Source organism: Habropoda laboriosa, unplaced genomic scaffold (assembly GCF_001263275.1).
Source record: "Habropoda laboriosa isolate 0110345459 unplaced genomic scaffold, ASM126327v1 scaffold87, whole genome shotgun sequence".
Lineage (NCBI taxonomy): Eukaryota > Metazoa > Arthropoda > Insecta > Hymenoptera > Apidae > Habropoda > Habropoda laboriosa.
This window is the reverse complement of record NW_017100209.1, coordinates 1,438,372-1,465,741: the sequence shown is the minus strand read 5'-3', so window position 1 is coordinate 1,465,741 and position 27,370 is coordinate 1,438,372. Positions and strand designations below refer to the sequence as shown.

At 32.5% G+C, this 27,370-nt stretch overlaps 6 protein-coding genes across 7 annotated transcripts in view; 4 read left to right on the top strand and 2 right to left on the bottom strand.

Annotated features, from left to right (window-relative positions):
- LOC108570719 (synergin gamma-like) overlaps positions 1 to 2,907 on the bottom strand; it is a 9,019-nt gene extending 6,112 nt beyond the window's left edge. The window contains exons 1-5 of the mRNA XM_017932619.1: positions 1,346 to 2,907; positions 883 to 1,258; positions 645 to 808; positions 428 to 569; positions 196 to 338 (exon numbers count right to left, since the gene is read on the bottom strand). Of these exons, the coding sequence (XP_017788108.1) occupies positions 196 to 338; positions 428 to 569; positions 645 to 808; positions 883 to 1,258; positions 1,346 to 2,494 (1,974 nt within the window). The 5' untranslated portion in view covers positions 2,495 to 2,907. The remainder of the gene's footprint in view (positions 1 to 195; positions 339 to 427; positions 570 to 644; positions 809 to 882; positions 1,259 to 1,345) is intronic.
- Positions 2,908 to 3,433: 526 nt separating this feature from the next.
- Positions 3,434 to 4,018, top strand: LOC108570752 (protein mago nashi homolog). The gene is made up of 2 exons (XM_017932657.1): positions 3,434 to 3,464; positions 3,544 to 4,018. The coding sequence occupies exon 2, from the start codon at positions 3,578 to 3,580 to the stop codon at positions 4,016 to 4,018; it is 441 nt and encodes a 146-aa protein (XP_017788146.1). The 5' UTR covers positions 3,434 to 3,464; positions 3,544 to 3,577.
- A 2-nt stretch (positions 4,019 to 4,020) lies between these two features.
- LOC108570668 lies at positions 4,021 to 4,942 on the top strand. Its single transcript, XM_017932559.1, has 2 exons — positions 4,021 to 4,052; positions 4,642 to 4,942. Exons 1-2 carry the CDS (start codon positions 4,021 to 4,023, stop codon positions 4,940 to 4,942), a joined length of 333 nt encoding a protein of 110 aa, XP_017788048.1.
- A 1,310-nt stretch (positions 4,943 to 6,252) lies between these two features.
- Positions 6,253 to 8,003, bottom strand: LOC108570748 (glycerophosphodiester phosphodiesterase domain-containing protein 1-like). The gene is made up of 7 exons (XM_017932652.1): positions 7,798 to 8,003; positions 7,670 to 7,712; positions 7,328 to 7,509; positions 7,034 to 7,254; positions 6,827 to 6,960; positions 6,649 to 6,763; positions 6,253 to 6,512 (listed from the first exon to the last, which is right to left on the bottom strand). The coding sequence occupies exons 1-7, from the start codon at positions 7,919 to 7,921 to the stop codon at positions 6,387 to 6,389; spliced, it is 945 nt and encodes a 314-aa protein (XP_017788141.1). The 5' UTR covers positions 7,922 to 8,003; the 3' UTR covers positions 6,253 to 6,386.
- A 692-nt stretch (positions 8,004 to 8,695) lies between these two features.
- LOC108570742 (SWI/SNF-related matrix-associated actin-dependent regulator of chromatin subfamily A containing DEAD/H box 1 homolog) lies at positions 8,696 to 12,204 on the top strand. Its single transcript, XM_017932647.1, has 12 exons — positions 8,696 to 8,801; positions 9,067 to 9,197; positions 9,283 to 9,464; positions 9,529 to 9,757; positions 9,852 to 10,185; positions 10,258 to 10,532; positions 10,602 to 10,739; positions 10,819 to 11,142; positions 11,225 to 11,526; positions 11,597 to 11,809; positions 11,882 to 11,988; positions 12,050 to 12,204. Exons 1-12 carry the CDS (start codon positions 8,696 to 8,698, stop codon positions 12,202 to 12,204), a joined length of 2,496 nt encoding a protein of 831 aa, XP_017788136.1.
- Positions 12,205 to 16,565: 4,361 nt separating this feature from the next.
- The window catches only part of LOC108570709 (proton-coupled amino acid transporter-like protein CG1139), a 30,884-nt gene continuing 20,079 nt past the window's right edge, over positions 16,566 to 27,370 (top strand). For both annotated transcript variants that reach the window (XM_017932608.1, XM_017932606.1), the window contains exon 1: positions 16,566 to 16,863. In XM_017932608.1, coding sequence (XP_017788097.1) covers positions 16,828 to 16,863 — 36 coding nt within the window. In that variant the 5' untranslated portion in view covers positions 16,566 to 16,827. The remainder of the gene's footprint in view (positions 16,864 to 27,370) is intronic.

Here is a 27,370-nt window from a genome sequence, read left to right as displayed (position 1 = left end):
TATTATGATTTGTGGAGCCGTGTAATCTCGTAAAGGAAACCGACTGGTGTAACGTTACACGCTTGACTGACTGCGAGCGAGATAACATGGGCGCAGCAATGACGCAGACCTAGGCGTAGGACCATCTATACTGTCACTTGTAGAATCCAAACCTACTGACTCTTGTAGAGAATTTACTGTAATGATATTTCTTACTGGTATGTTTGCATAAAATGGTTCCATTTCTGCCCAAATTCGATCAATATCCATTAGCAGCTCATCAAAACCTATTATATTGATGTCCATTTCTTTGTATGAAAAATTAACACGTCTACAAACAGCCGCGACTTCTGCTAAGTCTATTAGAAAAAAAAGGTACATAATAACAATATTATGCATTGTAAAATTCTACAAAAAAGACTAATAAAATTCTTAGAGTATTACTTACTACAAAGAAAATTATATCCCTGTGCTGAATTTAAAACTTCATGCAATACAAGTTCTGAGCTAATGTTTGTAAATATATTAGCAGCTACTTGTAATAATAATACACAGCTTTCCATGTATTGCTTCCATTCCCAGTATTCTAGCTGTAAAATCAAATAGAAGTGAATGTAACATTATGTGCTCTTTATGTTGTGCATAAAAGAAAAAAGGATAATTACCTGATGTGTAGTTTCCACTACTTGTTCATCTTCTGTGTTTGAAGGTAAGAAAGACTTAAGATCTAAACTAGGCACAGATCCTGATCGAGTTAATGCATTTGATGCACCATTCATGAATTCTATACTATTAATTGATATGGCATCTTCCTTCTGAAGAGCTTTCCCTTAAGATAAAGTAATACTATTATAATCCTGTTTGTGATGTAAAACAGAATGAGTAAGATACAACATTAATTACCTATCTCTAAGGTGCGTTCTTCTACATTATCCTCAAGCTTAAGATTGTCAAATGATTCAGAAACATCTGGCATAAGGTTGAAATCTGCTGTATTTGTATTATTATTGTTAGTAGATTTAAACTCAAAATCTGTAAAAATATCAGCAAAACTATCACTATGTAAAGCATTTGTGGCAGGAGTATTAGTAGCAGGCTGTTCTGCAGACACAAATTCTCCAAATTCATCAGTTGATTGATTGTTGCAACTTGCGCTTGAGTCTGGTTCAGTTGACACGCTTGGCTCTTGAACCAATGCACGCAAGGCACTATATTTATCTTCAACTAGCTGGAGATTCATAAGATCCTGTTGAGTGAGTTCTGATGCAGTTGCTGGAGCCTAATTATGATTCAATATTAAATAGTAAATTTGCATTAATTAAATTTCGTATAATTAATAAATAATAAGTTATTAAGATTATATTACCTTTCCTGTCCATTCTAACTTATTTGAAACACCTTTGTCATTAGTTAAATTAATAATTTCTGTATTTGTATAATCTTTTATATTCTCACTATGGTCCTTGGGCGGATCATTGTTTCTTATCACTGTATCCTTAAGTATTACTGTTTTAGATTGATTTTTTATTGTACACTTAGGAAATAAATTTGATAAACAATCCATTGATGGTTGCTCCTTACTTTGAGACATTGTAGTTAAATGTGCTGGTATAACACGTGTTTGAGTAGTGCCATGAGCAGATTTAGTATTTATATTATTCTTCTTTGACTTCTCCATAGGTTTTTTGATACCTAAATTATGATTTGCAAGTCTACTTCCAATAGCTGAGCCTTGTTTTGTATCCCAAATGGAAATGCTAGGAATGTTAGGAATTGGAGCACTTTGAAACTCAGAAAAATCATCACATGGATCTGACACTGATGAATGTTTAGAATCTAACTGAGAACGTGAAGTTTGCTTTATATCCTTTAATACATTATTGGAATCCCATGTTGTAGTAGAAGAGACATAAGACTTATTATCAAAACATGAAACTTTTCCAGGTACACTGTTTGTCATTTGCACATTTAAATCTGAAGATATGACACCTTGTTGATGTAATTTCATTTTGCCTTTAATTTCTGAAGAATATCTTCCATCTGAGGCAATAAAACCAATGTCAGCATTGTCTTGAAGATTTTGAAATTTAGCTGCAGAACTCAATTGGGTTACAGGCTGTAGATTCATTAAACATTCAATATTTAAGTACGGTGTTGGTGGAAATGGAAGTAAATGTAATATATCTAGGCTATTGAATGTATAAGAAGCCTGTGCAGCAGCAACAAGAGCAAGAACAATATACAATTCTTGTTCTGTGAGTTGTCCAGCATATTTTTGATTTGCCAAGTTCCATATGTGTCCAAGTACTTCTGTAGGAAGTTGACTAGTGAGCAATAAAGGAAAGACTTTGTTAGTATCAACCAGCAGTTCAGTTTGCATTCCATTTGTTCTGACTTTGTCCTCTCTCACTGCTTCCCATACCATCTTATAGATTGGTGGTAAAGTAGTGGAATTAATAGTCCACAGCCAAGTTGGCAATTGATTCAGTCTTTTATCCATGTGAGTCTTGTTCATTGTTAATAAAGGTTTTTTGGCCGAGCTTTTGCTATGACGAGTTTAAATTACGTGAACTCGTCGAGCAGAATAATTTCATCCTTCAGTTTACTACCCTGGTACATACATCAAAGTGAACACTATAAACATTTCACTGGTTTGCGTGATTATTTTAACATTCGCATATGTCATTTGCGTTATATTTGTCGTTGGCTGTTTCCATCGCGAGAACTGTGCGTAAAATAACGTGGTTTATCAATTACTCGATATAATTAGACCTTCCAATTTGAGACAAAGTGAGATAATTGCGTGGCACAGAATTTGACAATTCAGGTGTCACCGGATGACCACTGGATAACGTCCTGTTACGAAGGGAGATTCGCGACAAGTGCGATGAGTTTATTTAAATTTCGAGTTTAAGATGCTTTACAATGTTAGCAATTTCTAGAATGACTGTTTCTCGATAATTACATTTGTTAAATATAAGACGAAATAACATATTCCAGCATTTTCTATGTAAAAAATATGATTTATTAATCCTTTACCGTTCAGTCGATATTTTTTCTAACATATAAATTTCTTTCCATATTCCTTCCAACAAATCTGTTGCTTTTAACAAATTATGAATTCAAGAAATAGCAAATAAAACATCAATTCACGGTCGAGGAAATAATTATTAAATTCATAAAATTAAAAATGTGAATTATAGTGGATGTGAAAACGGAATCACCTTATGTTATAACGTTGCAATTACATATGGACCGCCTTAATGTTCAATCATGGCTAATATTTGGCGCAGCCATCGCGTTGAAGAGTGTTTGTACATTGACGCGTCTGACAACATGATTTAAATAAAGTGAGTGTTTTTCGAATGTTTTGTCTATATATTATCGGTAATTTGTTAAAATTATCAGAGAATTAGACGTACATTTTGTAAAAAAACAAACGAGCAGTAAGAAATAATTCTATAGAAAAAAATAGAAGACTTAAGGTATGTAAAGAAAGTAACCTATCTTTAATTTACACGGCATCAATATCTTGAAACATAAATCGTGCATTTGTTATTATAGGTTAACTCTTAATCAGCAACGAATCGTGTCTAATATGTCGACGGATTTTTATATACGCTATTACGTAGGTCACAAAGGAAAATTCGGTCACGAATTTCTTGAGTTCGAATTCAGACCTGATGGTAAATTGCGATATGCAAACAACTCGAATTACAAAAATGATACAATGATTCGGAAAGAAGCTTATGTGCATCAGTGTGTGATGGAGGAATTGAAAAGGATTATTCAAGACTCTGAAATCATGCAAGAAGACGATTCTTTGTGGCCACAACCAGATCGAGTTGGACGCCAAGAATTGGAAATCGTGATCGGTGATGAACACATATCGTTTACAACGTCAAAAACTGGTTCTTTGTTAGATGTAAACCAATCACGGGATCCAGAAGGACTAAGATGCTTTTATTATCTTGTGCAAGATCTGAAGTGTTTAGTATTCTCTCTTATAGGACTTCACTTCAAAATAAAGCCTATATAAATATGCATTCTTATATGATGTTTTACAGGTTTAAGTAACTTTAACATAATTACTTCACTGTAAGGAAATATATGATAATTTTTAATTTGTCTTATCCTTTTATTTGCTTGTCCGTGGCATTAAAGCTTATCAAGTAGAAAGTACTATTTTTTTTTTCTTTTCATATAAAAGTAAGAAGATAATTTTAGTCATAACTTAGTCAACTAATCATAATACTATTCTATCACTAATACTTCCCATGATTGTCATAATATAAATATGTGCATTGTACTATAGAAGATAAATTATCTCTGAGAGATAGAAAGTGATTATAAATAATGTAGACGTTTCAGTATATTTAACAATAATAAATAAGAATTGCAGAAAAGAAGACGGATTATTGTAGTTTGAAGAAAAAGAATCTCGTGTAGGTTCGTAACTTTAGGTTATAATTTTCTAACCTATACATCGGAAGTTTAATAATATTTTAATGATTTTTCAATAATTTTAATTTCAATATTTTTGCTGAGTGCTTTTATATTTATAATGCGTTTATACATTTAAGTAAAAATACATATACAATGATCATATGAAAATTATGTTTTAGATAATATCATCTGTTATTAATTTGTCACATATTGCAGAAATAAAATGTCTTCGCAAAATAACGAAGCAATCAATCCAAGTGATATCAAACATACAGATAGAGTTGTTACTGATTCAGTGCATTCAAGATTTCGACCTATGGAAATACGTTGTGATATTTGTAATATGGACATCACTGGGAACCATACTGCCATCGAAAAGCATTTTAATAATTCTCATCCTTCTAAGGAATATTGTTGCTATTGTAAGGGCAAAGTATTTACTTATACACAAATGCCCATTGATATGTCTTTTGATAAACCAAAGCATATTGTTTATCACAAGTGCAGTAGATCTTAAATGAAACTCATCATATTTTATGGAAAGAGTACAAAGGAATTTTTTAAACATTTACATATTTATATATTTAATGAAAAAATTATTCTACATTAATATGTGCAGTACAAAACATAATGGACAGCATAAATGTATGAATATAAAAAGAATCTCACAATAACAAATGCAAAAACATTACAATGTAACAAACAATTCGAAGACATGATTTTTTGTCAGCTTCTGTACAAGTAAGTTATAAAATTTGTGCTTACAAGTGTGTGAAAATTTATTACAAATACAAAAATACATGCATTTGTACATAAACTTATTTCCTGTATAACTTGTAGTTGAGAATTGTTTACAGTGTTTTCAAATAACAATTGAGGCAATTTTAGATGAAAGATCTTACTTAACAAATCTTTAATTTATAGAAACTTTTTATGCTCCTTAGTAGACAATATTTTACAATAGCAATATAAAGGAACACATAATTTAAGTAACATAGGTTAACACAATAAAGTGTACATCTTGAAGTATGAACACAGTTACTATAAACTGCATAGTGCATCTTTCATTTGTGATGTATTAAGTGATGCAATATATACATAGTATATATACACATGTATATGTATAAATATATGTTTGCATTAGATTTTTTTATGCATATAGATACACAAATTAAAATTTAAAAAATAATTCATTATCATTTCACGCATAAGTATGCAAACTATTTGCAAATTTGTTAACCTACACTTAAAGATATATTGTGATGAATTTAAAATAAGTAGTATTTAGTATTCCATAGTTAAGCTTTGTGCGTAGTACGTATAATAATAATCGCGTAATTGTTATTAATAGCTTTGGATTGCAATATGTTCGTTCTAGCGCGTACAAAAGTATAGTAATACTGATAATAAGATAAATGTGAAATAACGTTTAACGTGACTAATACAAGGACCACAGCCATTTTGTGTGTCAATTTTCAATATACTTAATGATTCTCCAAAATTTTTTTCTTTACAAATTATATTATCAAACTTTGTGGACTTCAATTTCCAATGTAATCGAAATGTCCAATACATTTGATTATGGCCGAAAGTGTTTTTAGAACGCTTCCTTGAAGAGTGTCGTTATTCGCACATTTTGACCAGCATTTATAAATACTTTTTTGTGTTTAATTACAAATTCTAAAATTCATTACTTTGACTAATCAGTATAATTAAAATATTCCTGTAATAAGCTGCTGCTCAGTGCATGTAATCTTGTTAAATGAATTATTCTTACTTACTTAGTTTCAGTTAGTGTGCACAGAATAAAAATATACTTTTAATTATTTATAACATTTAGCTATCTTATCAAAGTTTTACATGCACTTGTTTGGAATCTGTATTTCTCGGAAGTAAATCAATGAATAATTGATGTATCTAGCCATATATTCATTTTTATCTCATTCGCGGTATTTAGCATCTTATTCATCTGAATATTTTGTCAAAAATAATTTTAATTTTGTAGGATAATCTGTCATTACACCAGATGCTCCAAGATCAAAAGCTTTCTGAAATTCTTCCTCTCTATTCAAGACCCAAAAATAAACCTATAAAAGTACATTTAAACATTGTTATATATTATAATTAAGTATTTCTACAATACTTTAATATTTTCTTATCATGGAAAGCATTACTTTACTGAAAATATAATAGGTTTATATATTGAATAAAATGCTGACTTACATGTATTCCACGTGCTCTTAAATGGTTGAACAGACATGGTCTCATTAGTAGTGCACTAATAGTGTGTATGATTATCTTTTCCAAAGGTAAATATGTAGGAATTGGACATTTGCGCCTATAATGTGGCAATATTCGATAATTTTATTGAAATAAATATTAAGTAAAACAATTAAGGTACCTTAAATAAATGGAAGGTAAAAATATCTCCAAATGTGTTTCCTTCAGAGGTATAAATGGTAATAGACCAGTATATAAAAAAACTATCAATAGAGTTACACGTCTCATAGAAAATAATAAATTTATATTTGGATTCTGTAAAGGGAAAATCAAAATTAGTGTTATCATGATCTACTACTGCCATTATTTTACCTTAACAAAAAATTACCGTTTTATAACATTTTTGTGTTATTTCATCATTAAAGTTACCCCATACTGTATAATCCTCACGATTATACTCCTTTACTAAATTTGATACCTTTGTTATAAGTTGATCATCATTAACTTTGATGTCAATATTCATTGGTATATTGGGAAATGCTTCAAATACTTCTTTCAATAAAGCAAATTTTCTATCTTCCTCCTTTTCTGTGCCAATATATTCTGCATCTGTTAAACTACAGTTTTTAAATTATTTTATTCAGAGATACCATTTATTCTAAAGAAAACTATTTAAAAATACCTGGATCAAAATCTATTGGAAGGCATGGTTTTAAAAGAGGTAGATCTTTATAATTCAATTCTGATATATTTTTATTTGCACCAGTAGAACGGAAAAGATTGTGATCATGTGATACAACAACTTCTCCATCTTTTGTAAGGTGACAATCTAATTCTAACATTTCTGTTCCAACTGCTACAGCTCTGAAATAAATGAAAAAATGTTGTCACAAAGCATTGTGTACAATAAGAAGTACAAAACAATTATTTAGAGATATATCTTTTAATTTTCTTAATTATTATTCTCATTATCTTTGTTAATTGTTCTGTGACCTTCAGATAATGTGTAAGCGTTTTGACTAACCGTTTAAAAGCGTACATTGTATTTTCATACCCCTCTCCTGCTCCTATAAAATTAGTTTTAATGAATAAGTATGTCTCTTATATATGTAGAAATAATAACTGTTAAAATACCGAAACGTGGAAACCCACCACCTCTATGACTGATATGCTGGCACAAAAATTTCACCTGTTTCTTTTTGTGTAACAACGTCGGATATTTAAAAAGTATCATTGACGTTAACATATAACCTCCTACAACCGTGTACAACAACATTTTGTGTTTATTTATTGTTTCTTATTTGTACAACATATCGTAGCATGTCGTTATTGTCTGAACGAGGTTTGATTAACATACAAATAAGTGTTTCGAATGACAGGTTGGTAGCAAAAGAGAAACGGAAATTTTACACAATTATGTGCTACATGACAGACTGGATTATATTCAATAAAACTGTAAATGTTACAATTACGAAATCCTTTGGGTGATATCGTATGAAAAGTTTTCATGTTAGGTATTTTCTTTTAATGCATGTACACATATGCATGAAGGAGCACTATCAAGTTGTTTCTTTTTGTTTTATTTTATAACTTATAGCTTGGAAAAATTGAATGTAGACGTAATTTGCGTTAAACGGGTCCTTTAAAACATAAAATCCATATTTTTGATGGAATTATAAAATTATTTTAAATTATGATTATGAAGTATTTGTAATATCTTTCGTAAAAGATCATACTCTAATTTGATGGAAGTGCGTCCTATGATTAATCATTTCATTCCATGAACATAATAAGCATTAGTGTTTTTTTTTTCATTTAATTCTTCAAAAATAAAAGGTGATAAGTGACTGTACAGAGCAATTACGTAAAATCACCAAAAATTCGAAAGCGAGATACTTGGAATTACAGGTAAATGGGTAACTATATTAACCTGTTGGACATCTATCTCTTTTCCTAGTTCGGAGATTTTACGAATGCACCTGTCAAACAAGTTTAAAAGCTGCCTTTACAAAAATGTGTTTTCGTCAGCGTCTCTCATTCGTTTAACGAGATGTCGGATTCGAATTCGCCGAAAACAGATGCAAGCAGCCCAAGCCTTTCGGGAAACTTGCGACAATTTCGATTCCAAAAGAAACAACTGAAACCGTTAAACATGTGTAAGAGTTTCTTTATTTTTAAGATTTAATTTCTGGGTCAATACAACCGATGTCCATCTTTTGTTGTTATGTTATTTAAGAATTGTTTCTTATGTGATTGTTGTTTTTTCCAAATAATTATTTATAATTAATCGCATTTGCATTTAAGTAGGAAAATAAAGATTAAAAAAAATTTATTTATTTCCTTTTAGTTGACATTGACAATATTATTAATTGTTACTTTACAATATAATTATAAGTATATAATAATTGTGCTTTTGTTTAGCGGATGATGACAGTAATTTAGTTGGTTCTGAGATACAATTTCGACGTAAGGCAGTTAATGTAATTGAAGACAGCGACAGTGATGTGGGTAGTCCTGCTAAAAATGCTCCCTCTTTAGTTCACAAGGATAAAGTAATATTTATTGAACAAAAACCTTATTATTTATTGTTATTCTGAAGTTTAATAGAACTAAAGTTAAATTATTTTATACAAGCAGGTGGTACATAATAAGGCAAACTGGAACAGTGATGAAGGTGATGTAGATTCCAGAAATGGCAGAAAGAGGACCTTTAAGGGTTCTTCCAAAACTACTAAGAAAAAAAGAAGAAAATTAAACAGAGATGAAGATATAGATGTTGATTCAGATGAAACAGATTTTAAAGATAAAGTGTTTGATAGGTATACATGTCCAGTGATTTAGTTTTTTTCAACAGTTTTAACATTACTTTTCTGTTGTTCACAGTGATGAAGATTCAGATGTAGAAATATCCAATGAGCTTACGGGTGATAAAAAAGCAGTTTTAGAATTCATGCAAAATGCTTTAACATCAGAGTTACTGTTAATGTCTTATTGTTCTCAAAAGAAAGCAAATGCCATTATAGAAGCAAGACCATTTGATAATTGGAGAGACATAGTTCAGAAGTTCCAGAACAATAAATATTTGGATACAGAACTTTTAAATTCAGCTCAAGTAAGCAGCAGAAATGGCAGAGCTTTCAATTTCCCTCTACAACTTTTGTGGTAATTTATATATTGAACTAAATTTTTTTATTACAATAAAATAGGAATTATTGGCTACTAGACAAGCAGTAGAGACACTCATGAAGAAATGTCTTCGTTTGTCTACCAATATTGAAAGAGCTGTGGCTGCAGGAGCATCAACCATTACAAGTCAACCCAAGGGGTTATCACCAAATTTAAAATTAGCTCCATATCAAATGGTTGGATTAAATTGGCTTGCCGTGATGCATGCGCAAAATGTTAATGGTATACTCGCGGATGAAATGGGTTTAGGAAAAACGATTCAAGTAATAGCCTTTCTTACATATTTAAAAGAGGCTGGCCTCAGGGATGAAAAAGATGGACCACATTTAATCGTTGTTCCCAGTTCAACAATGGGTATACAAACATTGTAAATTTATTTTACTCTTACCTTTCTTGTTTGTAAATTTGTTGTTTTTATATATGTAGAAAACTGGAGCAACGAGTTGGAAAGGTGGTCACCTGGTTTGAAAGTTGTACAATATTATGGCACTCAGGAGGAACGAAAAGAAATGCGATTCGGTTGGCGAAACGGTGAACTGGACGATGTCGATATCTTGTTAACTACGTATAGTTTAATTAGCAGTACACCAGAAGAACGGAGATTATTTCGTGTCATGCCTATTCATTATGTTGTTTTCGACGAAGCTCACATGTTGAAGAATATGGCTACCATCAGATACGAAAACCTCGTTAGAATTCATGTACGCGTTTATTTTATTACATACATTCCTCTAAGCAAATAAAATTGCATTGCTATAATTATTTCACAGGCTAAACATCGAATTCTGCTAACGGGTACTCCGTTGCAAAATAATTTATTAGAACTGATGTCTCTCTTAATATTTGTGATGCCTTCACTGTTTGCTGGAAAACAAGCCGATCTAAAAAGCTTATTTTCAAAAAATCCCGTAAGTATTAAAAGTAACCACAATAATAATTATTATAAGGAGATTAATATATTACATAATTTTGTACATTGTATTTCAGAAACTATTAGCAGTTAAAAAAAGTAGTGAACAGCCATTGTTCGAACAGGAACAAGTAAAAAATGCGAAGCAAATTATGACACCGTTCGTGCTTCGGCGACTGAAAGCCGAAGTCCTTCGAGATTTACCAAAAAAAAGTGATCGTGTGATTAAATGTCCGATGACAGATAAGCAACAAAAAATGTATACAGACTTGATTGCCGAGTTTTCGGCCGAGGCTGATCAAAGTAGTGAAGTCAATGGTGTGGGAATGATGATGCAGTTAAGAAAGTTGGCCAACCATCCGCTTTTAGCACGAGATTATTACAACGAGTCTAAATTAAGAGTAAATTTATTATTTTATTTATTATGTTTAGTACAAATATATGTATAATGTAAAATTTTAATTATATACAATTTTATGTCAGGTTATATCGAGCAGATTAGCGAAAGAGCACTCGTACAAACAAAAGAATGTAGATTATATATTCGAAGATTTACAGTGGCTGTCGGATTATAAGATAAACCAATTGACAAGAACGTACAAGAGTTTAGCTGGATTGGGCTTACCTCAAGAACTTATTCCCAAAGCTGGAAAATTAAAGATGTTAGACGAATTATTACCAAAGCTAAAAGATGAAGGGCATAGAGTATTGATTTTCAGTCAGTTTACAATGATATTAGATATTTTAGAAGAATATCTAACAATCAGAGGACATACCTATCTAAGGTCTATTTTATATTTTTTATCTGCTTCATGCAATTAAGTTAACTTAATTTTTAATTTTTTACGGAAATAGATTGGATGGAAGTACACCAGTAACAGATAGACAATGTTTGATAAACCAGTATACGGAGGATGGAAGTATTTTCATATTTTTACTATCTACAAGAGCTGCTGGTTTAGGGATTAATTTAACAACTGCAGATACTGTTATAATACACGATATTGATTTTAATCCGTATAATGATAAACAAGCAGAGGATCGTTGCCACAGAGTGGGTCAAAAAAGGTATTTTAATCGTTATAAAAAGTATACTCCAAGAAATGTGCATAATAATAATATATTGAAACCTATTTTTAGACCTGTTAGCATAATTAGATTATTAGGCAAAGATACGATAGAAGAAGGCATGTATGAAGTAGCTCAAGATAAATTGCATCTTGAACAACAGCTGACCGGGGAAGAAGGTAAGTGCTGTGAATTTTTTCTATTTTGTAATTTAGTGTCATGGATAAAATATGTTCACAGAGAATGAAAGTACGGATAAAAAAAGTGTGCTGAAGTTACTTAAGATCACATTAGGGCTAGAACACAACAGGTCTTTATCGCTTTTACAGCAAAAGAATGCGAGAACGAGCAACGGATTATTAAGCAGCGAGGAAAATTGTAACATAGAATTTTGAAATTAATCTTTTACTTAAATATATTTTTTACCAGCAGAAAATTCAACATCACTTTCATATGTATTCTTAAATTTTGTGATAAAGTACAGTGTTATAGAGTTGCACAAAGAAAAAGATCGGAGGTCAATCTTGGAATTGTATCTTCTGTTATTTTTTTTTAATTTAACACTTTGCGGTCCGCCGACAGTATAGTGCTGTTGCTCCTATTTAGAAGCCGCGGTCGGTAACGTTGACTTTGTAAGGGAAGGCACCAACCGGAAATGCATTGCGAAAAGAAACTTGCTATGTGTTTAAAATATTGTTCTGAGGTGTACCACGCGAGAAAAATATACTTGAATAATCTATTTCATCATATTGAAATTATCAAAAGATATTTATTCTCTTAAAAAATCAATTATATGTTACGTTTCGATATGCTGGTACAAAAGAACACGACGGCTCTGCGCGGGCCTTAGACTGCAAAGTGGTAATGATTGTGCATATGAAAATGTTTGTAACAGTATTTTTATGAAAATATGTACACAATTTTGAGTGATGTTATTTATAAATTGTCGTATTTAATTAATTTTAATGATAAACTTAATGATTTCTAATTTTTCTATTTATACAGAATGGAGAGCGGAAAGTGTTACACGTAAGTAGCGAATTTGTCCACTTATCGCAATAAGAGCTGCACTTACTGCCATTTCACAGAATGTTTTTGAGATAATCTTAGCGACTGCACTTACACAAAAAGTAATTTCGTAGCAGTGATAAAGAGTTGAGAAAAATCAACATTCTATATCTCGTTCAGTTTTAGAAATAGTTATTTTTAAGACGTTTTTTACCTTCCATTCTGTATTAGTATAAATTTTGATCCATCCGTGATTTTTACATTTTGTGTCCGATGTCTGTGTTTTCATATTTAATGGTATGTTCTTTCTGTATAAATTTTAAGCGAATTATGAAAACTGCGCAACATTTACAAATAATACGAGAAAAGGGTGTACAATTGGGAGAAAACGAGAAAAAGAGAACTTTATGCTGAAAAGAAAGAATAATGTAAACGATGTCAAACTGTTTTGTATTACTGTATACACATTCCTGAACAAATAACTTGATCATTGTACAAAACCATTACAGATATTATAGACTTCTCGTCAGAGTTAATTTATTATCTTGTAATACGTACGTTTATATTGATCGAATTCGACGAAAAATTATAGCTTAGTTAAAATACATAGCTAAATCAAGAATTTATAATCGGGTACTGTTAATGATAATAAATGCAAATATTTCAAAATATATCATGAGTTTGCAATACATGATTTGCAATTATTTAATGACTATATTACGCGATTAACTTATTATATAATTGTATGCAACTTGAATTGGGAAGTATAATTTTATTCCTTCGTTTTCTTTAGGATGAAGATTTATTAATTGAATTTTGGATAAATTTCTAATAGAAAGGATTTACTTGAATATTGTTTCTAGGAACAATATTGTTACTGCGTATACTTTAATCTTTTTAATCTCCTGCTTTTATCTAAAAAATTATGAGGATGAAATGAAACCACTTATCCAGCTTCATTCATTAAAAAAATCAAATCATTTAATCTTTTCAGTTTGAAAATTGATTGACATGCACGTTGTAATTTTTTTTTTTTTTTCAAAGCAGAACCAGTACTTATCAATATTTACGTAAACCATCAGATATTAATTTTATGTTTGCATATTATTTCTCGCGTAATTTCAATTTGAAGAATAAGTTAACAATTCTCAAAGTAAATTATTTGAAACTGATTCTATTTGAATAGTCTTATAAACTATCTAAGATTGGAATCTCAGTTGATCTTGTAGAATATTGCTGTTGTAGTTGCATTTACGAAAAGGAAAATTCCTGTGATGTCATTAGAATACGTGTGTATATACTTCTGACTATTGCACAATCTAGGATATACTTTTAATAATTTATAATTTGCATAAAAATTAATATATAAAATTTTGTCACATGGACTGTGATACTCATAATTATCATGTTATCATGGTAGACTAATATTAATTATATAGAAGAAGCTAACAGGTGCTGCCGTAAATTCTATTTCTTTTATCTGCCATTATTTCGTGTTGATAATCTATGACGTAAATCGAAAACCACATATTTCCATGATCAGAATTTAAAGTCAGAAAGTTCAGAAAGTTAGGAAAATTCCTATGACGTTACCTCGATAATCTTGTCTCCGTTTGTATCAATGTAATCTAGCCATTCGCTTAATGAAAATCTTCGATGAGAATTGTATTCGTTTATTTCATAATGGAGTTTCTTACGCGTTAGAGTTAATACGCATAATAAAATATAATGGTAATAAATTAATGATCGTAATTTCATTTGATGATGTTATTTTAGCTGAGGAGAGGGTGTAAGTATTGAATAATTATACATTACGTCATTAAACGATGGGGCATATAGTATGCTGATAGCAAAGAAGGGAAAGCAAGAAAGAAAACAATAACAATTTCTTTTATTGAAGCTATTAAATATTTTAGAACTTTGACATTGTTCATACTTGTAATAGCACATGAAATGATTCCAAATTTGTGAATTTAAATTATTCCAAGATCTTCAGCCAAGAGAATCAAACATGCGTCACTATTAGAGAGAAGTTAAAGTTCGGAGAAGAGTGGGATTAAAACACGGAGTAGGGATCAGAGAGTGTGAAGGACAGAAATATAGAAGAGGACAAGAAATAGACAAAGAGAAAAAAAGAAAGGAATCGCAGTAACGGGGAAGCAGCATCAAAGGGGAATCCCACGTGGTTTCTAGTATTTTGAAACAGTTAAAAATAAAGCATGTAGATTTACAAATAGATTATTAATAAACGTACTTGTGTGTTTTTACATGCGGAAGAATGGATATAATGTCGAGGCGAAAGATTAAGTTTCTGTGAAAAAATTCCTTTAACATTTTTGAGCATGAGTTTTCTTTTTTAAATTCTTTCTTAGAGAATTGATCATCAACAAAATCAGCGATCAATTTTTCATTGCATGTCCACGTGGGACAAATGACAGTATTCTGTTTTACTTATTTTTAAAACGCTAGTAGGTGGCGTGAGCATCGAAAATTCGATTTGTCAAACGGAAGCCTATCAGCGGATAGAAGAGAAAAATGTACTACATATATACGCGTAGAAACTGTTCATCAGGCGACAAGATTAAAGGAAATGACTACCCGGATCTAGCAATTTCTCCGTTCTTCTTCTCATATCTCGTGTTCTATTTATTCGTTTGACAACTATATAGAAATAAAAATGAACACGGTAGATTAGTTGGTATCATAATCGCAAGCAATTAGAATTTCCTACAATTTGTCGTTGCTTAAATGTTCAACAATATCTGTCGACACACTTATTGGGTATTTTTCAAATACCAGACTCTACATCCATCATAACACTCGATAATAGTATTATTCTCTCGAACGATTTACGAGTAGTTTAAATTTTTATACTTTCATCGACGATGTGATAACCTGATCAACGATACGTTAACATGCAAATACAGTTAATTCATAATTACTCATTATTATACTACTATTATTTATCTGTTTGATTGTCTGGAATGAAAACTTTCCACGTATTTGATTTATCGTAAAGCATAAGTTTCAGGTGTAACTGATTAACGTCGACGTTTACAACCGAACATACATTCTTTATACTACTAGGTGTACGTAATTTCCACTATCAAAACATCCAGATAAACATCGACCGGTTCTCTTCTAATAATCCCTCCGCGTTAACTCATCGTTCAATTTTTAATGCTGTTAATATTTACGGCAATAAATTTGATTACGATGCAATCGAACGTGACGTTGCGCCAAATTGTAACCAGTTTAACAATGTATTAACTAGAACGAAAATCAAAAACTCTTATCGAAAAGTAACCTAAAAAGAAAAATAGAATTAGTTTTTTTTACTTAAAAATCACAAAATTCTTTAAAATAGTATCTTCGATTATTTTTCACCTTGATATATTTATAATAAATTTCCTTATTGCGGCTGAAACTCGTTTCACCTGTAATAGATAGGAAAATCGGGTCTGTAAAGAAAATTGGCGGCAACTGCAGCGATATTCTTCGAATGTCTAAAACGTCGTATATATGTAGCCGGGAATTACGAAAGGCAAAGTGTTTCTAAGGTAAACCGGCTGGTCGTCACTTGCTTAGATTCCGCTGTCGAGTAGGCTTCGTAAGGTAGTCGAGCCGCATCGTCGCTGGTCCGAATCATGCCGTGAGTGACCAGCAAACGAAATGGCAAGAGTGCCGTGTGTGTGGCATGATGCTATATAAATAATACTTGGCGCGAACCCTGATCAGTCGAGTTGCGGCGGCCGTACCTGTCGCAACACAATAATGCATCGTACCATAACAAACTGAAACCGGTTGTCTTTTTTCGCATCTTTTGCTACTTCGCGTTCTCATTTACCTTAACCTTGCACCGTGCTTGCGACGTGTCGTTCTTCTTTTTCTCCCTTGTTTTTTTTAAATATTTTTCACCACGCACCGCTTCCCGGTGAATTCTTCGTCTTTTACCGTTTTTCTTTTTTCTTTGTCTTGCTCCACTCTGTGTACAGAAGTGACCTGCCAGGATGTCGCATGACAATTTGGGATTTACCTCGAGTACGGTGAGTGACATTGTATAATATATAAATACATATGTACGTACCTATGTCTACCCCTCTTGCTTTCATTTATCTTTCCTACAACGCACATTGTTTTGACACACGGACTCTTCGTCTCGAGTACGTATTGGGCAGTAAATAGCTTGGAGTCTTTGGTGGGAATTTGTTTAAATTTAAATGGTGACATCGAGAAGGAAGTCGTTAGTGGTCGACTAAACTGTTTGACGAGTTAGCGCTACTTTCGGTTTGATTCTTTTTCAAGATTGTGCGTTGTCTATAGTGGAGTGATCAATGCCTAGATTCGACTGAAGAACATTTTTGTTGAATATTAATGAAATAGTTTTAATTCAATTACTTTAATTTCAATCCGAAAAATTCTGGTCGACGTGGAAATGGTTTCCATTCCATCGATCAAACTGCTTGACAGTCGTGCGATGTATCATGGTTACAAGTGGCATACTTCACGTTTGTTTATTTTTTCGTCCTCTCGGCGGCAAACTTTTGCTCAGAAAAAGCGTGTCGAACGTAACCAGCTTTCCGCGATCAAACTTGTTCACGCTTTGTTATCACATCATTCAGCGACTTATAAAAAATATGTTTATTGAATTATTTTACACGTGCCACGGCGGAATTTCAAAGCTATTCACGTTTTTTAAGGTTTTCAATGTAAATAGATACTTCAGCACTTGAATATTTCTTCTACATACGAATGTTTTATTTACAAACACTATACACAACGATACGACATTCCATTTACAATTTTTTTCGCACAATTTTGAATGTCAACTGCGTGCGTAGGCGAACTTCCTTTAACCTATATCTTGAAACAATCGAATTGGTAGCTGTGACTAATCGATCAGGACATAAATGTCGACTTAATCGATACATCATAACTTCAATCTGTAGTGTCGACTAAGTGTTGATTTTTGGTTATATTCACGTTGGTTATGGTTATTTGTTCGAATTTTCGCGCTAAATATCTACGTTGTTCGATGGTTTCGCGATCGTGAGAAGTTGATCGATCTCGAACATCGTGGAGAAGGGAAAGTCTGTGCCGGGATGAAAAATTCTTCGTGTCGAAGGACAATATCGGGCCGGAACTGCGTGTTACGTGACATAAATGCTCAGGATACAGGAGGAGATTCGTGATTTAAATCAGGGCAAGTTTTTTCCTGTTCGAAATCGGATCGAGTTCCTGACGGGTTTTTTCAGCTGAGATTTGCGTCATTAGGACGTGAAATTCGATAGAAAAAGCGAACCGCTTCTGTCGAACGGTCAGTGAAACTGCGTGTCCTTCGTGTCGCGATATTACCACTGTCTACGACTCTCGTTTCGTTCCTTTTTTGCAAGTTCCAGTTTTTTTGTCGACCGTTTGTTAGATTCGAAGTTCGTGAACAAGAGAGATTAAGCAGTTTCTATTTGATCTTGTTACAGTTTGGATTTAATTCGTCCCTGTTTGCAATGACAGTTGGCAGTATTGTTAAGAAACGTTTGTTTAGGTTGCTTTCACCTCTTTTGTTCGATGGAATGTATTGAATCGTATTGAAAGTACACGAGAGTGAAATAAATGTTATCTTACGTTCGAAACACGCCTGTTCAGGTTGTTCTAATTTCTGCGTTCTAAGAATTCACGTTACCGGTGTTAATTATTAATCTAACGATAGCAGTGATAACTAAGAATTCAGTAATCCGATAAACAGATTCGAGAGCGTTGTCCAAACAGAGGACATCATATTCTTGCACGCATGGAAGTGTGAATAGAGATTTGTATCGAGAATCGACAAGACTTGTGTTGACATTGTGGATTTAGCTATTAATGTAAGGATAAGAGATCAGTTAAAATCATTGACAGTGTATAGCAAGGAGATTATGATATTTGAATCTGCTTAGTGAGAAATTAGCAATCAACTAACTGAAAATATGAATAATGCGTAGTGGAGAAGAATTTAGGTTAAGACAGATAGGAAATCGTAAAATCGAGGATTGGTACATTCGAGAAATCGAGGGTTAAAAAATTCGAGATATTGAACAACCAATAGTGTGGAAGTTGAGAAGATCGTAAATTGAAAACTTTCATAGTTTAAAAATGTTTAAAAGACAGAATTCGGAGAATTTGAAACTAGACCGTTTCGAATCGACAAATACTCGACCCACGTGTCGAAATTGAGGTTAAATCTCGAATCTGCGGGTGCGTACCGTATCACTCGGCGATGTTTCAGAATTTTGCTTCGCTTAATCCGATTTACGCAGGCAAATCAAGCAAACCGACGTGTCGTTTTCCTTGAGGCGGTTCAATACCTTTCACACAAAGACAAGGAAAAACAGCTTCTGTACTTCAGGAATCCACCTTTATGTCGTATCACCTACGAAAAAATAAAAGAAATTATTGCCCTCAATAACAACGCTGCCCATGATATCAAATGTTTGTTATGCCGATTACTCAGTTCCGTCGTTCCGACTGTGTTCGCCTTGTTTTCGTAGATCATAAACTTTGATAATAATTCGAGCGCCAGAAAATCGCTGGATTGGAACTTGCTTTAGGGACCACTTCGATAACGCTGTATCGAACATTTTCACGTTCAAAAGGGATGATCGATTAATCGATTATTTTGCATATATCGACAAATTTCGCGGCAACGTCAATCTCCATGTTTCTTTTTCGCTCGTGTTCGTTGTAGACGACAGTTTGAGATGATCTGGTGGAATATCGACGATTAAAATATTAGATAAATTGTTACTGAGAAAAAATATGAACTACTAGTGCGATATGTGTGAATTGTAAAGGTTATTTGCGCGGGCGTTTGAGTGTTTAGCTTGAATTTCATCGCAAGAACAGTGTCGCTAAATGGAAATTGGATTTCGTGACGATAAAAGAAAATTGTGATAAAAGGAGTTTGATTGGCGCCTGATGACAATTAACTTCGCAGTTGCATTGATTAAATCGAGTTTCGAGAAGGATGTGAATAATCTAAATAAATCTGAGATACGAATTGTTAAATCATCGATGACCATGTGCGTATTTTCCGAAAATTAACACACGTTATAAAAGGTAATTAATTTTGTAAAATTAACTGTACTCGTATTATAGCACAATTTATAATGTATTTTTATCACAATGCACTTATAAAACATTGTATCGTAACAATTTAATCGATTGTTGAATTGCTCAAATTATTCGAATCGAATCGATAAATTAAATCTCGATCAGAGTATCGAATAAAAGTGTGATTATCCATATGCAGTGTTGCGTGTCTATCATCCGTATAACAAGAATGTACAATAGGAAGAATCTTTCTAATTTAAACGAAATATTTTGCTCGAAGGTAAAATCTAATACAGATCTAGTAACTATAACGGTAAAATCCCCGAATACCGAAGTATAGCCAAAAGTAGTGAAGTTATTTGAAGAGCTGATCTATTTATTTCGTGTACGATTTAGACATCGATCTTAAAGTCGATCTAGAACTCAGGTCACCGAAATTTTCCATCGTCCAATGAGAATCGAATTATTACATATTTCTTTGTTTATATAATGTGTATCGTTACTATTGAAACAGTAATATCGTGGTGAAAATATTCCACTAGCTACCGGACAGATCATGGAAATGTACAACAATGATCTTTACGACAGGACTGTCAATATTTGTAGAACCTCGAATTATGATTACGTTGATTTAATATTTTTTCATGGTGTAATATTTGTTCTGCTCTATCAGGAACTCGATTTCATGACAAAGATTTCTGTGTGTGTATGTGTGTGTCTATATACATCGGTCGATCTTAATCTTCAGAAGAGTCACTATATCATTATAGTTTGCACGAAACGTTTCAACTATTTAACCCTTTTTTTTACGGAAAAGTAATTTTAAGGCAAATTTTCAACGGACAATTGTAAAGCAATTATTTTAAATAAATTTAAACGTGAAATTTTGAATTTAAAATAATTTCAATATGAAATATTGTTAATAAAATTTTTCATTCCTATTTCTTCGTATTATTACGAAATAATTTAATATTTATCATTCAACGAATATTATCAGCAAAAGATGTTTATATTAGGATCGTAAACGATATCAAAGGGAAAGGGAAATCATTTATCCATAATGAGATACATATTTAGTTAAAAATGTAATTTTTGTTTCGTTCGAAAATATCCTTTGATTCCTACGCGCCTGGTCATAGAACAATCTTCTTGTCAGTAAGAGAAATTATTATCTGCTTTTGATAACACTGACGAAAATTTATGAGTTCGATCTACATATGTACTTCTGCGTATTTCCCCGCGATTTCGATCGTATTATAATAATGTGTTAAGAACTTTACATGTTTGATTTAAGTCACGTAATGAGTATTGTAAGATGATTTATTACATTAACGTACTCTGTTACTTTTAAACAATTTTATTTCAGGAATATTTTTAAGGAATCACTTGTTCTTGTTACAAAAAGAGATAATTTAAAAAATAAATTTATTCAAAGCTCGATATGGGTAAATATTTATGACTTATAACGGAACGAAACTTGATAAGTGTTAAGTGTCATACGGAGGGAAGTTTGAGATCATTCAGAGAAATGGAGGGGGAAGTTGAAAAGAGGAGGAACAGGAGGATTCATTTTAAAGGCGAACGTTGATTCTATGGTTAGGTAAATATGTAGTTATTAGCGTGGGTAGCTTATTAGGTAGGAGATTGGGTATTAACAGTGTGTTAGCGTATATTAGGTAGAATATCAAATAACACGTTAAATGGGATATTCGGTAGTGTGGTAGGGGATGTGTAAGGCTGCACATCGGGCAGTGTAGAGAGTACTCGGTAGTGACAATAGGTTATCGTAACATTGAACGTTCGAGGTATCGAAAAATCGATTGTTTATTATTTGGAAATTTGAAAATTTGAGAATTTGAAAGTGTGGAAATTAGAAAATTCCGAAGTTTGAGAATTTGAAAGTTTGGAAATTAGAAAATTCCAAAGTTTGAGAATTTGAAAGTTTGGAAATTAGAAAATTCCAAAGTTTGAGAATTTGCAAATTGAATAATTTGAAAATTTGGAAATTAAGAAATTTGAAAGTTTGAGAATTTGAAAATTTGGAAATTTGAAAGTTTGGAAATTAGAAAATTCCGAAGTTTGAGAATTTGAAAGTTTGGAAATTAGAAAATTCCAAGGTTTGAGAATTTGAAAGTTTGGAAATTAGAAAATTCCAAAGTTTGAGAATTTGCAAATTGGAAAATTTGAAAGTTTGTAAATTTGGAAATTAAGAAATTTGAAAGTTTGAGAATTTGAAAATTTGGAAATTTGAAAGTTTGGAAATTAGAAAATTCCAAAGTTTGAGAATTTGCAAATCTAAAAATTTGAAAGTTTGTAAATTTGGAAATTAAGAAATTTGAAAGTACGAAAATTTGATAATTTAGAAATTTAAAAATTTAGAAGTTTGAAAATTCTAAAATTTAAAAATTTCCACTTCCCATCACCAACCATACTCCCCGTAACCCTAAAATTCCCCCTGTTCGACGTGCCAAACTCGCGTCTAAACTCTCGCATATCGTATTTGGGTGGCGTAGCTGCTGGCAATTGCATTTAGGTAACATCCTATCCAACGTATCAGTAAAAGTACCAAACAACGTACCCAATAACCTACTAATTGTCAGCGTTACTCTACACGGTACATTAAGTAACACGTTTAAACGGCGTACTGTCGATCGTAAGTAGCGTATTAAGTAGCATACGTCACAACGAAACAAACATCACTATCTTTCAACGGTCTAACTGGCACATTCCATTCGAATCTGATCCTATACAAAGTGTAGAAGATAAAGTAGTCTCGAAAATTGATCGTAACCGCCTACAAGTATACTTCACAGATTAGAATCTGAAAACTAACATAATCATCAACGAATTACAACACCGTTTCACAATCGTCGAAATTTCCCCTCGAGAAATCGTTCAAAATATTCGTACACAGCTTCGTAACATGTAGATCAACGTAGCAAATTAAAGAGTAACAAGCATGGCTGGTTCGATCGTTGTGTTTTTCCTCCAAAAAAAAGAAAAAAAAAAGGAAAAAAAAGAAGCAAAGATGAAATAGACGGTTGATCAGCAACCGTGAAATAACTTTCTATTTGGTTGGCCAATAAGTGCACGAGTCTTCTACGATGTACGAGCTATGATTCGTTATTTGCAACATGGCTCGATCAATGGCGTTTTTCTTCGACAATAAGTCTGTTAGTCGACTCTAGGGAACATAAGTTAGAAAGTATCGTGGTCTCGTGGCACGAGAAATGCTAGGAATGTGACTTAGTCTCTGTTCTTAGATTCGACGTGTATCTGCGAATTGGAACCTCTTCTTCTTTTTTCTTCTTCTTCAATTTGCACTCTGTTATCATGTGGGAATGTAATTTTATAAAATTTATCATTTTATCTGGTATTAAATAGCAAGTAGAAAAATCTCTACTTCCGACGAGTAAGAATTTCTTGGAACGTAATTGCGATTAGAAAGTGTACGAACGTCGTAAATTTATTGATTTTATCTAATCCTAAACAGTGGAGTGAACTTCGAGGAATAGGATTTTCCTCAGACACTGGGAGAATTAAACGATAGGCAATTTCTGAAATTTTTTTTTTTTTTCTTTTATCTAACGTTAATGTTATCGATGTTGTAACAATTGGATCATACAGAATTCCGGATAATTCCGTTACCTCGGTTAAATGTTAAATTCGAGGTTAGGTTGAAGATTGAAAACAGTGGAACATCGATATTCGTGCATTATCATCCAATCATAATGCAATAAACACCTGAAACCACTTTTCCTCATGGAAAACTTTCTCACTTCTCTCTCGTCATTGTTGACGATCGATCGCTCCGTTGCAAAACAAACCTAATCGAAATCACATCCGTGAATGATTCTCGGTGTTTCGTTTAATTTGATTAAATTGAAAATTTAATGTTTACTTTCGATTTTTTTTCCATTTTCTTTGTTGCAATACGAAACTTGGGATTTTTAATTATTCAAGAAAGTGGGTAAATTGATTTTTTAAACAACGAAAAATTCTCTATAGTTTGTTTGTGTTAATTTTCGTACGATAGTTTGCGAATTAGAATTAGTTTAATATTAAATTTAAGGGTAAATGCGAATTCACAGTTTTAATTTGCAATTTGAAGGTAAATTTTGTTTAGAATTAAGGAAGTGAGTTTTATTCCTTCCTGGGAAATTAGAAATTTCCTTTTAGACAACTTAACACGTCGAGGATTCGTTGGAATGCCGCTAGTGTTACGTAGAAAGAAAAAAACAAAGACAAGCCAATTTACCTATCGATAAGACGTTCCTAAATGTGCGACCAAACACGTTCATTAGCTTATCAAATCTCTCGTTGATAATAACAGAAAGGTCGCGTGTTATTTTTGCGAACATGTAACAGTTGGTTGTTTGTTTCTTTTTTGTTTAAAGAAGTTTTCAGAAGATTTAAACATGGAGAGTTACCAGGAGGATCATGGTCGTTCTCGCGAGATTTCCGGTCTGCTCGTGTCACGCCGATTAGCCGACGTTAAATTGCTGGATGTCCTCCTCTCGTGTTTCTCGCTAATCTCCTTAAAACTGGCGTAATGTGTCAGTTTTAACACGCGGCGTCTGACGTACCTCGACCACGTCTTCTCTATCTCTCTTTTTTTTCCTCCAAGATTGAAGGCGTCAAAGGAGGTCGACTTTGCGACGCTGATTAATTCGAGGAAGTTTGCTTCTTTTTTGAGGGGAAGTTGCTTGAATTTATGGGAGTTCTGCGAATTATTATTTTTGAAATTCGAAATGTTGTAATTTTGAGCGGAGGAAGGGGGCTCGAGTGCCATTTTTGTGCCTTTTTTGAGGGATGTTATTGGAATTTATGAGAGTTTTCTGAGCGCTCTGAAATTTTGAATATTTTAATTTTGATCAGAGGAAGAGATCTCGAGTGCCATTTTTGTGCCTTTTTTGAGGGATGTTATTGGAATTTATGAGAGTTTTCTGAGCGCTCTGAAATTTTGAATATTTTAATTTTGATCAGAGGAAGAGATCTGAAGTGCCATTTTTGTGCCTTTTTTGAGGGATGTTATTGGAATTTATGAGAGTTTTCTGAGCGCTCTGAAATTTTGAATATTTTAATTTTGATCAGAGGAAGAGATCTGAAGTGCCATTTTTGTGCCTTTTTTGAGGGATGTTATTGGAATTTATGAGAGTTTTCTGGGCACTCTGAAATTTTGAATATTTTAATTTTGATCAGAGGAAGAGATCTGAAGTGCCATTTTTGTGCCTTTTCTGAGGGATGTTATTGGAATTTATGAGAGTTTTCTGAGCGCTCTGAAATTTTGAATATTTTAATTTTGATCAGAGGTAGAGATCTCGAGAGCCATTTTTGTCCCTTTTTTTGAGAGAATTATTCGAGTCTAAGAGTTGAAATCCCCAAATTTCTATGAAATCTCAAATATTGTAATTTTTATCAGAAAAAACAAGAATCTCGAGTGCCATTTTCTCCCTTTTTTAAGGAAATTACTCGAATCCACGAGAGTTCTCTAAACTCTGTCCAATTATATTCCTAAAATCCCAAATATTGTAATTTTCATCCAAAAATACAAAAAAAATTTCCAGTGCCATTTTTCCCTTTTTCAAAGGAAATTATTCGAATCCACGAAATTTCTCCGAACCCTATCTAATCTTACCTCCGTTCCACTTTGACGAATGGAATTTAATCTCAGATTTCTCGAATAGTATAATTTCGATCAGAGAAGAAGAAAAGAAAAAAAGGATCTCGAGTGCCCACTTTAACTTCTCTCGAAGATCACTCGAACAATTGTGTCTTTCCGAAATTTCACCGCAAACCCTGGCAAGCTTCAATTCCTCCGAGTAATCTCGTTTCATTGCTGTGCAACTAACAATAAGCATACGGGAACGATACAACAGAGAGACAAACTGTTTGAGCAGACTGATAAAAGGAGGCGCATTATCTCGTAGCTTTCGACAGGCCTGAGTGAGAGAAAAACAGGAATTAAAAGCTTAAACGATCTATTCATTCCTGAGATAATTGTCAGCTGTCAAACGTAACGAAAGATTGAGTATTATAAAGTCCTGGTATTATACCGTTTGAATGGCTGGCAAGTGATTTTCGCGTATGAAAGATTATCTACTATAGTTTCCTTTGTTTATTTCCATTGGCCGCCGCTTTTTCATTGAAAACGAACTATCGTGTGCACGATCTAATCGCGAAATTATGCGACAAGGTGTCTGGAAGGACACATCGATTATTGGTTTCTTCATTTCTTTAGTTATATCGAGATATTACTAGTATTATTATTGCAGATTAATTCTGGAGGTCTCGAATTCTCAAATTTCCGAATTCTGAAAGTCTCGAATTCTCAAATTTCCGAATTCTGGAGGTCTCGAATTCTCAAATTTCCGAATTCTGAAAGTCTCGAATTCTCAAATTTCCGAATTCTGAAAGTCTCGAATTCTCAAATTTCCAAATTCTCAAATTTCCAAATTCTGGAGGTCTCGAACTCTCAAATTTTCAAATTCTGCAATTCTCGACTTCCCAAACCTGCAAACTTTTGGTATTCTCCAATTTACAAATTCCGAATGTCTTAAATATTCCAAATTCCAAATTTCGAAATTCTGGAGGTCTCAGATTAACAAAATTTCCAGTTTTGAAACTTTCAAATTTCCAAAAATCTGTAATTCCCCAGTTTTCAAACTTAAGAATTCTGCGATTCTCAAATTTCCAAATGCTTCGACTCTCGAGCTTCCAAATTCTGGAATACCCTTTGGAATCCAATTCTTCCACTAGAAATATTAGCGAACAATAGTAAAAGTTAGATAAAAAAAGTCTCAGTTCTTAATTGTATAACTGGGTCATTGAAAGAATGGTAACAATTAATACTCTGTCCATTTACTGTGAATGCGTGAATAATGGTAACTCAATTCGTGCTGAGTGTACTTGGTTAGCAGTTCTCAATGACGTTGGAACGTCATTGGGAATTGTTAATTGTCACTGCGTAACGTGAATTATATTACGTCTTGGTGTATACTTGTTAGTTCATTCATTCCTAATACAATTGCAATAATAAATATGCTAGCTCTTCTAAGAATTCAATCTCTTATGCTTACGTAGTGGAATTTATACATTGAACAACGATATTCATTTTGAATTCCATCCTCATTTCCGTGTCATTCATATCGACAGATCAATCCCATCTAAAAATTTATAATAGTTTCTCTTTTCCGGGAAGATAGCCTTTGATCGATGCTTTAATGGCTCGGGAAACTGCATAACTCAATGAAATGATTCATGTGAGAATTCTTAAGAGATTATTCATGAAAAGTTTGCTTGCGAATGTTTTCAAAGTATAATATGTAATTGCGATTACTTGGAAATTTAGAAAATTCATGCTTAACTTCATTATAATTGTTTTTTCAAATATTCACTTTGCTTTTTAAGTAAACTATTGATAGTTGAATTTTTGTGAATTTAGAATTGAAAATTTTAACGTTTAAA

Coding starts and splice junctions, on each gene's coding strand:
- LOC108570752 (XM_017932657.1), top strand. CDS start 3,578: ATGTCGACGGATTTTTATATACGCTATTACGTAGGTCACAAAGGAAAA.
- LOC108570668 (XM_017932559.1), top strand. CDS start 4,021: ATGCATTCTTATATGATGTTTTACAGGTTTAA. Junction 4,053..4,641: donor ATGATGTTTTACAGGTTTAA/GTAACTTTAACA, acceptor CACATATTGCAG/AAATAAAATGTCTTCGCAAA.
- LOC108570748 (XM_017932652.1), bottom strand. CDS start 7,921: ATGTTGTTGTACACGGTTGTAGGAGGTTATATGTTAACGTCAATGATA. Junction 7,255..7,327: donor TCCAATAGATTTTGATCCAG/GTATTTTTAAAT, acceptor GTAGTTTAACAG/ATGCAGAATATATTGGCACA. Junction 6,961..7,033: donor CACAAAAATGTTATAAAACG/GTAATTTTTTGT, acceptor TTCCCTTTACAG/AATCCAAATATAAATTTATT.
- LOC108570742 (XM_017932647.1), top strand. CDS start 8,696: ATGTCGGATTCGAATTCGCCGAAAACAGATGCAAGCAGCCCAAGCCTT. Junction 9,758..9,851: donor AACTTTTAAATTCAGCTCAA/GTAAGCAGCAGA, acceptor ACAATAAAATAG/GAATTATTGGCTACTAGACA. Junction 10,740..10,818: donor GCTTATTTTCAAAAAATCCC/GTAAGTATTAAA, acceptor ATTGTATTTCAG/AAACTATTAGCAGTTAAAAA.